We start from the raw sequence: 10,109 nt of genomic DNA, 5'->3' as shown, positions 1-10,109 counted from the left end.
GGGATTCCTGGAAGTGACATCTGATGAAGAGAATCAAAGGTAATGGATTATTTACATAGTATTTTCGATTTTAGATCTCTCCAACATGGCCGTTTGTCTGTATAGCAAAGCGTATTTTTCTGGGCGCAGTGCTCAGATTATTGCAAAGTGTGATTTCCCAGTAAGATTATTTTTAAATCTGGCAAGTTGATTGCGTTCAAGAGATGTAAATCTATAATTCTTTAAATGACAATATAATATTTTACCAATGTTTTCTAATTTTAATTATTTAATTTGTGGTGCTGACTTGACTGCCGGTTATTGGAGGGAAACGATTTCCTGAACATCAACGCCATAGTAAACCGCTGTTTTTGGATATAAATATGAACTTGATAGAACTAAAAATGCATGTATTGTCTAACATAATGTCCTAGGAGTGTCATCTGATGGAGATTGTTAAAGGTTAGTGCATCATTTTAGCTGGTTTTATGGTTTTGGTGACGCCTGTCTTTGAATTCACAAAACATTACACACAGCTATTGTCAATGTACTCTCCTAACATAATCTAACTTTATGCTTTCGCCGTAAAACCTTTTTTAAATCGGACAACGTGGTTAGATTAAGGAGATGTTTATCTTTCAAAGGGTGTAAGATAGTTGTATGTTTGAAAAATGTGAATTTTGACATTTATTTGGTTTCAAATTTGCCGCTCTTGAAATGCACCTGCTGTTGATAGGGTGCACCACGGGTGGCACGCTAGCGTCCCACATAGCCCCAAGAAGCCTATAACCTACCCCATAGGGCTCTGTTCCCTAATCATGCCCTATAGCCTACCCCATAGAGCTCCGTTCCCTAACCATGCCCTATAGCCTACCCCATAGGGCTCTGTTCCCTAACCATGCTCTATAGCCTACCCCATAGGGCTCTGTTCCATAACCATGCCCTATAGCCTACCCCATAGGGCTCTGTTCCCTAACCATGCCCTATAGCCTACCCCATAGGGCTCTGGCCAAAAGTAGTGCACTATATAAGGAATAGGTTGCCATTTGTGACTCAGCCACTGTGACTGAGTAGACACCCCTTTCCACTGCCTGTGATCTAACCATCGTCTAGGGAGGGTACCAAGATAGGCCACTGCCTGTGGTCCAACCATCGTCTAGGGAGGGTACCAAGATAGACCACTGCCTGTGATCTAACCATCGTCTAGGGAGGGTACCAAGATAGACCACTGCCTGTGATCTAACCATCGTCTAGGGAGGGTACCAAGATAGGCCACTGCCTGGATCTAACCATCGTCTAGGGAGGGTACCAAGATAGGCCACTGCCTGTGATCTAACCATCGTCTAGGGAGGGTACCAAGATAGGCCACTGCCTGTGATCTAACCATCGTCTAGGGAGGGTACCAAGATAGGCTACTGCTTAAACATCTATGATAACAGTCAGATATCACATTCACAATAACACTCCACTTCACAACTTCCTCAAAACATTCTCTTCCTGTGTTACATCCTCTTCCTCTTCCTGTGTTACATCCTCTTCCTGTGTTAATCCTCTTCCTCTTCCTGTGTTACATCCTCTTCCTCTTCCTGTGTTACATCCTCTTCCTCTTCCTGTGTTACATCCTCTTCCTGTGTTACATCCTCTTCCTCTTCCTGTGTTACATCTTCTTCGTTACTTCAAGTGATCCAGCTGTGTGATTGAGTCAGAGTGATTGAGTCAGTGTGATTGAGTCAGTGTGATTGAGTCAGTGTGCTTGAGTCAGTGTGATTGAGTCAGTGTGATTGAGTCAGAGTGATTGAGTCAGAGTGATTGAGTCAGAGTGATTGAGTCAGTGTGATTGAGTCAGTGTGATTGAGTCAGTGTGAGTGAGTCAGAGTCAGTAGACAGGCTGATGTACTGCCCTCAGCTGTAGATCTCTGGTAAGGCAGAGATGGAGGGACGAACAGATGGAGAGAGGACTGAAATCATTATGCTGCTCTGAGATCATCCACTGTCCCATTATTCAGTTATTCTCCAGCTCTCTGTGTTTCAGCCAGAGAGACAGAGTCTACAGCTATGTCAGACTACAGTCCAATAACTGGACAGGACCACTAGTACAGAGTCTACAGCCACCTGCAGTACTGTCTGTCTGTGTCTGTGTCTGTGTCTGTGTCTGTGTCTGTGTCTGTGTCTGTGCCCTGCCCGTCCGCCTGCCTGCCTGTCTCTCTGCCTGCCTGCCTGCCTGCCTGCCTGCCTGCCTGCCTGTCTGTCACCACACGGTGAAGGCAGGTCTTTCATACTAGCAGATCAGTAGAGTCTCATCTCCATCCTCCTCCTCTTCCTCCTCCTCCTCCTCCTCACTACTGCTGGTGTTCAGTCCACTAGGCACCCCTATACCCCTCTTCCTCCTCCTCCTCTTCCTCTCCTGGGTTGGCACTTCCAGGGCATGAAACCTCTGACTGTCGTCTGAAGACCCCGAGGGGGGTGACGTCTGAGGGGAAGTCAGGGGGTGGTGGCAGGGCGGCTGGGAGTCTGGAGGGGGAAGGACAGGGGGGGTAACGGGGGAGGTGAGCCCCATGGGGGAGTAGCGTCGTAGGGCCACCCCTCTCAGGTTGTCAGCCAGTCCCAGGACCAGCTTCCTGGAGGCCCGGCGGGTGTAATGACCTGTGCTGCCCTCTGGGGGGCACTGCCGGCTCAGTATGCTGGGGGCAGACGTTAATGAGTCACTCTGCTGCCCAGGGGTGGAGAGCTCACTGAGGGGCAACCTAACCCTGCTACCCTGGCTCTCCGGGGAACACGGAGACCCCTCGGATGGTTCACTGTCAGAGGGGGAGAATGGGGAGCAGGGAGACTCCAAGGAAGGGTGGGACTGTGGCAGGGCCTGGTTGTGGGCGTGCAGGGCGAGGCCTACTGCTGCCGTAGAGCAGCAGGAGGGGGTCCTTGCTGGTCTCATGCCCGCCACGCCACCTCCATCCCCAACCCTGGCTCCAGGTCCCTCTGAGGTGTGGTAGGAGTGCAGGCCCAGAGCCACCTGAGACCCGGGGGGTGTGAGGAGGGGGATCTGGCCGCGGAGACGGGTCCCTCGGTGGAACAGACGGTTCCAGAGGCGCCCCAGGCGGCGGTGTGACGTGGCCCGGCGGGAGGAGTGTCTTCTGATCTGCCTACGCATCGCTGTACGGATGTTCTGGAGCATGGAGGCCTGTATGAGGGAGGGAGGGAGGGAGATGGAGGGAGGGAGAGCGAGGTAAGGCGGGAGGGAGAGGAGGTAGGGAGGGAGGGAGAGAGGGAGAGATGGAGGGAGAAGAGGTAAGGAGGAGGGAGGGAGAGAGGGAGAGATGGAGGGAGAAGAGGTAAGGAGGAGGGAGGGAGGGAGGGAGGGAGGGAGGGAGGGAGGGAGGGAGGGAGGGAGGGAGGGAGGGAGGGAGGGAGGGAGGGAGGGAGGGAGGGAGGGAGATGGAGATGGAGATGAAGAGGTGAAGGGAGGGAGAGTAGAGAGGGAGAGGAGGTAAGGAGGGAGGGAGAGGAGGTAGGGAGGGAGGGAGAGAGATGGAGGGAGATGGAGAGGTGAAGGGAGGGAGAGGAGATAGGGAGAGAGAGAGGGAGGGAGGGAAAAAAGGGAGAACTCAGTCAGCAAGACCATCAAAGCTGTCAATCATTTGTTAACCCGTTGTCACGGCAACACTCAGATCTCTCCCGTCCGAATTAGATCCTAGAGAAGAGAGTAGATACAGTATTAGATATTCACACCATCAGAACACAGGCAGACAGTCAGAACCCAGCTGCTACGAGAGCGACGGTCTGTGGTGTAAACTTTACAACAGGGACATCCATCCAGGTCTCTGCTACAGTCTGCGGTGTAAACTTTACAACAGGGACATCCACCCAGGTCTCTGCTACAGTCTGTGGTGTAAACTTTACAACAGAGACATCCACCCAGGTCTCTGCTACAGTCTGTGGTGTAAACTTTACAACAGGGACATCCACCCAGGTCTCTGTTACAGTCTGCGGTGTAAACTTTACAACAGGGACATCCACCCAGGTCTCTGCCATGTCTCTAATAGAGGTGCTGGCTTGCCTCGTCTCCCTGTCCCCTCCTGTGTCATTCTGCTACGCAGGCCAACCCCGTACAGCGCGGAATATCAAGTAGTCGTGCATGGTGCTTCAGAACAGAGTGAGCATGGCAGGTGGTGCTTCAGAACAGAGTTAGTTTGGCGGGTGGTGCTTCAGAACAGAGTTAGATTGGCGGGTGGTGCTTCAGAACAGAGTTAGTTTGGCGGGTGGTGCTTCAGAACAGAGTTAGTTTGGCAGGTGGTGCTTCAGAACAGAGTTAGTTTGGCAGGTGGTGCTTCAGAACAGAGTTAGCACGGCAGGTGGTGCTTCAGAACAGAGTTAGCATAGCGGGTGGTGCTTCAGAACAGAGTTAGTTTGGTGGGTGGTGCTTCAGAACAGAGTGAGCATGGCAGGTGGTGCTTCAGAACAGAGTTAGTTTGGCAGGTGATGCTTCAGAACAGCGTTAGCACGGCGGGTGGTACTTCAGAACAGAGTTAGTTTGGCGGGTGGTGCTTCAGAACAGAGTTAGTTTGGTGGGTGGTGCTTCAGAACAGAGTTAGCACGGCGGGTGGTGCTTCAGAACAGAGTTAGTTTGGCGGGTGGTGGTGCAGAACAGAGTTAGTTTGGTGGGTGGTGCTTCAGAACAGAGTTAGCACGGCAGGTGGTGCTTCAGAACAGAGTTAGTTTGGCGGGTGGTGCTTCAGAACAGAGTTAGTTTGGTGGGTGGTGCTTCAGAACAGAGTTAGTTTGGCGGGTGGTGCTTCAGAACAGAGTTAGTTTGGTGAGTGGTGCTTCAGAACAGAGTTAGCACGGCAGGTGGTGCTTCAGAACAGAGTTAGCATAGCGGGTGGTGCTTCAGAACAGAGTTAGTTTGGTGGGTGGTGCTTCAGAACAGAGTGAGCATGGCAGGTGGTGCTTCAGAACAGAGTTAGTTTGGCGGGTGGTGCTTCAGAACAGCGTTAGCACGGCGGGTGGTACTTCAGAACAGAGTTAGTTTGGCGGGTCGTGCTTCAGAACAGAGTTAGTTTGGTGGGTGGTGCTTCAGAACAGAGTTAGCACGGCGGGTGGTACTTCAGAACAGAGTTAGTTTGGCGGGTGGTGCTTCAGAACAGAGTTAGTTTGGTGGGTGGTGCTTCAGAACAGAGTTAGCACGGCGGGTGGTGCTTCAGAACAGAGTTAGTTTGGCGGGTGGTGGTGCAGAACAGAGTTAGTTTGGTGGGTGGTGCTTCAGAACAGAGTTAGCACGGCAGGTGGTGCTTCAGAACAGAGTTAGTTTGGCGGGTGGTGCTTCAGAACAGAGTTAGCACGGCAGGTGGTGCTTCAGAACAGAGTTAGCATAGCGGGTGGTGCTTCAGAACAGAGTTAGTTTGGTGGGTGGTGCTTCAGAACAGAGTGAGCATGGCAGGTGGTGCTTCAGAACAGAGTTAGTTTGGCAGGTGATGCTTCAGAACAGCGTTAGCACGGCGGGTGGTACTTCAGAACAGAGTTAGTTTGGCGGGTGGTGCTTCAGAACAGAGTTAGTTTGGTGGGTGGTGCTTCAGAACAGAGTTAGCACGGCGGGTGGTGCTTCAGAACAGAGTTAGTTTGGCGGGTGGTGGTGCAGAACAGAGTTAGTTTGGTGGGTGGTGCTTCAGAACAGAGTGAGCATGGCAGGTGGTGCTTCAGAACAGAGTTAGTTTGGCAGGTGATGCTTCAGAACAGCGTTAGCACGGCGGGTGGTACTTCAGAACAGAGTTAGTTTGGCGGGTGGTGCTTCAGAACAGAGTTAGTTTGGTGGGTGGTGCTTCAGAACAGAGTTAGCACGGCGGGTGGTGCTTCAGAACAGAGTTAGTTTGGCGGGTGGTGGTGCAGAACAGAGTTAGTTTGGTGGGTGGTGCTTCAGAACAGAGTTAGCACGGCAGGTGGTGCTTCAGAACAGAGTTAGTTTGGCGGGTGGTGCTTCAGAACAGAGTTAGTTTGGCGGGTGGTGCTTCAGAACAGAGTTAGTTTGGTGGGTGGTGCTTCAGAACAGAGTTAGTTTGGCGGGTGGTGCTTCAGAACAGAGTTAGTTTGGTGAGTGGTGCTTCAGAACAGAGTTAGCACGGCAGGTGGTGCTTCAGAACAGAGTTAGCATAGCGGGTGGTGCTTCAGAACAGAGTTAGTTTGGTGGGTGGTGCTTCAGAACAGAGTGAGCATGGCAGGTGGTGCTTCAGAACAGAGTTAGTTTGGCGGGTGGTGCTTCAGAACAGCGTTAGCACGGCGGGTGGTACTTCAGAACAGAGTTAGTTTGGCAGGTGGTGCTTCAGAACAGAGTTAGTTTGGTGGGTGGTGCTTCAGAACAGAGTTAGCACGGCGGGTGGTACTTCAGAACAGAGTTAGTTTGGCGGGTGGTGCTTCAGAACAGAGTTAGTTTGGTGGGTGGTGGTGCAGAACAGAGTTAGTTTGGTGGGTGGTGCTTCAGAACAGAGTTAGTTTGGTGGGTGGTGCTTCAGAACAGAGTTAGCACAGCAGGTGGTGCTTCAGAACAGAGTTAGCATAGCGGGTGGTGCTTCAGAACAGAGTTAGTTTGGTGGGTGGTGCTTCAGAACAGAGTTAGTTTGGCGGGTGGTGCTTCAGAACAGAGTTAGTTTGGCGGGTGGTGCTTCAGAACAGAGTTAGCACGGCGGGTGGTGCTTCAGAACAGAGTTAGCACGGCGGGTGGTGCTTCAGAACAGAGTTAGCACGGCGGGTGGTGCTTCGGAACAGAGTTAGTTTGGTGGGTGGTGCTTCAGAACAGAGTTAGTTTGGTGGGTGGTGCTTCACAACAGAGTTAGCACGGCGGGTGGTGCTTCAGAACAGAGTTAGTTTGGCGGGTGGTGCTTCAGAACAGAGTTAGTTTGGCGGGTGGTGCTTCAGAACAGAGTTAGCACGGCAGGTGGTGCTTCAGAACAGAGTTAGCACGGCAGGTGGTACTTCAGAAAAGAGTTAGTTTGGTGGGTGGTGCTTCAGAATAGAGTTAGTTTGGCGGGTGGTGCTTCAGAACAGAGTTAGTTTGGTGGGTGGTGCTTCAGTTGTGTTGTGGTCTTACGCTGGCTTCGCTACTTCTCAAGGACGAACATGCAATGCCGGTGTGTGTGTGTGTGTGTGTGTGTGTGTGTGTGTGTGTGTGTGTGTGTGTGTGTGTGTGTGTGTGTGTCTGTGTGTGTGTGTGTACTGCGTGTTTGAGGAGGCCTAAGGGGAGAGAGCTGCAATCCTCCACTCAGCCTAATGAGAGCCCAGCGTGCAGCAGAAATGAGGCCCAAATGGCATCCTATTCCCTATATAGTGCACTACTTTAGACCAGAGGCCTATGGCACCCTATTCCCTATATAGTGCACTACTTTAGACCAGAGCCCTATGGCACCCTATTCCCTTTATAGTGCACTACTTTAGACCAGAGCCCCATGGCACCCTATTCCCTATATAGTGCAGTACTTTAGAACCGAGCCCTATGGCATCCTATTCCCTATATAGTGCACTACTTTAGACCAGAGCCCTATGGCACCCAATATAGTGCACTACTTTAGAAAAAAAGTTTCCAATTTGTAAGTCGCTCTGGATAAGAGCGTCTGCTAAATGACGTAAATGTAAATGGTTCTTCGGCTGTCCCCATAGGAGAACCCTTTTTGGTCACAGGTAGAACCCTTTTTAGGCTTGGGCGGTATCCAGATATTCACATCGTCATACCGTCTTTCTCTCATCCCGGGATTTACGGTATTACTGGAATAGCACACAAGAGGGCGCTAAAAATGCAAGGAAAGCCCATTGGGCCTCTATTACCAGAATGCTAACAAAATTAGCACAAACCAATAGTGAAATCATATAGACGCTGTTAGCTAAATGCTAAGACGCGAAAATGAACAAACTAATCGCAAAGACAGGCAAATCCAGCTCATAAAGTTAAACAAATAAATACAAATAAATGCAAGAATCAAACTATATGACTCTGACAGATACATACAAATAAATTCAAGAACCAAACTATATGACTCCGACAGATACATACAAATAAATACAAGAATCAAACAATACGACTCTGACAGATACATACAAATAAATACAAGAATCAAACTATATGACTCTGACAGATACATACAAATACATCTATGAACACAAGTTTGCGATAAACCAAAAAAAACGTAATGGAAACGTATTCCAGTGGGTGTACCAAGCAAGAAGGCAGTAACTGCCGTCTAGGGTCAAAGGTCATGTCAGAGGACAGGGTGAATATGAATTTAAAAAATAAATAATAACCTCATAGTAAAAACAACAGACTCTAATTGATTTGGCTGGACAGTCACTTTTTCTCAGTTTCACTCTTATAACCAGTTAGTCTTTTTGCTTGGCAGGGCAGCAGCTGTCAGCTAACAGCGTTGTGATGGAACTAACAGGATCAATAAGGATTCAGTAACCAGACTAAAAACCCACCAATATCAGCAGCTATTAGCTAACAGGATCAATAAGGATTCAGTAACCAGACTAAAACCCACCAATATCAGCAGCTATTAGCTAACAGGATCAATAAGGGTTCAGTAACCAGACTAAAACCCACCAATATCAGCAGCTATTAGCTAACAAGGTCAATAAGGATTCAGTAACCAGACTAAAACCCACCAATATCAGCAGCTGTTAGCTAACAGGATCAATAAGGATTCAGTAACCAGACTAAAACCCACCAATATCAGCAGCTATTAGCTAACAGGATCAATAAGGATTCAGTAACCAGACTAAAACCCACCAATATCAGCAGCTGTTAGCTAACAGGATCAATAAGGATTCAGTAACCAGACTAAAACCCACCAATATCAGCAGCTATTAGCTAACAGGATCAATAAGAGGTTCAGTAACCAGACTAAAACCCACCAATATCAGCAGCTGTTAGCTAACAGGGTCAATAAGGATACAGTAATCAGACTAAAACCCACAAATATCAGCAGCTATTAGCTAACAGCTATTAGCTAGCAGCTATTAGCTAACAGGATCAATAAGAGGTTCAGTAACCAGACTAAAACCCACCAATATCAGCAGCTGTTAGCTAACAGGATCAATAAGAATAATAATGTCAGAGACTCTGTTGTAATCAGAATAATACTTCACTGCTTTCATGACAAATGGACATTCAATCATCTCTCTACGGTTACAAACTGTAACAATGATTGTTATCTGAGTGTTGTGTTGTGTCCTGACCTTCCTGTGGGGGACAGATACTTTTAGACGGGTAATAACGTATCTTAATGTGGAGGACTGTAGCAGTAAAACCAGAAGTTACCTGAGTGGGGTTGTACACAGGGAAGTCCTCCACCGGAGGGATGAGGCCCTGGGCGATCAGCTGACCATAGGAGGGAGGAGCCTCTCTCTGAACAAACTCCGCCTCCAGATGGGTCATCTGAGTCTCAAATGCTCTGAGAGAGAGAGAGAGAGAGAGAGAGCGAGAGAGAGAGCGAGAGAGAGAGCGAGAGAGAGCGAGAGCGAGAGAGAGAGACGAGTGGTATTCTATCATAGCATCTTCCACATCCTTCACTAAAAGGGGATGACAGTCAATCAATAGCAAAGATGGTGGATAAATGAAGATGTCCCACTCAGGCTGTTTTTTAAAAAATGAATAAAAAAACATCTGTTTCCGGTCTGCTTAAGGGGGTGGCTGTCCCATAGACACCAATGTATTAGCAGCTGGGGTCTGGGCTGTTTAGTTCACTGACTGTATATGAACCAGAATAATATAACGAGTGGGATTTCTCACTTCCTCTTCACCCTCTCTGTCAACAGATTAGTAATAAACACCATAAGCCTTTTGACCTCTTGACTTTTATACGGATGTATCCCAAATAACACCCTATTCCCTAAATAGTGACTATGGGCCCTGGTCAAATGTAGTGCACTATATAGTGAACCCGGGAAAACACAGTTACAGGAAATCATTACAGAACCATAAAACATTCTCTCTCTCTCCCTCCCCCTCCTTCACTCTCTCTCTCTCTCTCTCTCTCTCTCTCTCTCTCTCTCTCTCTCTCTCTCTCTCTCTCTCTCTCTCTCTCTCTCTCTCTCTCTCTCCCTCTCGATTCAATTTAAGGGTTTTATTGACATGGGAAACACATGTTAACATT

The 10,109-nt window shown here is 48.9% G+C and overlaps 1 protein-coding gene across 1 annotated transcript in view; it reads right to left on the bottom strand.

Annotated features, from left to right (window-relative positions):
* Positions 1-632: 632 nt before the first annotated feature.
* LOC106591879 (low-density lipoprotein receptor-related protein 12) overlaps positions 633-10,109 on the bottom strand; it is a 123,799-nt gene continuing 114,322 nt past the window's right edge. Inside the window, exons 3-4 of the mRNA XM_045688876.1 lie at positions 9,275-9,407; positions 633-3,157 (exon numbers count right to left, since the gene is read on the bottom strand). Coding sequence (XP_045544832.1) covers positions 2,258-3,157; positions 9,275-9,407 — 1,033 coding nt within the window. The 3' untranslated portion in view covers positions 633-2,257. The remainder of the gene's footprint in view (positions 3,158-9,274; positions 9,408-10,109) is intronic.

The sequence above is a fragment of the Salmo salar genome, chromosome ssa11 (genome assembly GCF_905237065.1).
Source record: "Salmo salar chromosome ssa11, Ssal_v3.1, whole genome shotgun sequence".
Classification (NCBI taxonomy): domain Eukaryota; kingdom Metazoa; phylum Chordata; class Actinopteri; order Salmoniformes; family Salmonidae; genus Salmo; species Salmo salar.
Note: the sequence above shows the minus strand (reverse complement) of the source record. Positions and strands in the feature narration are given on the sequence as shown.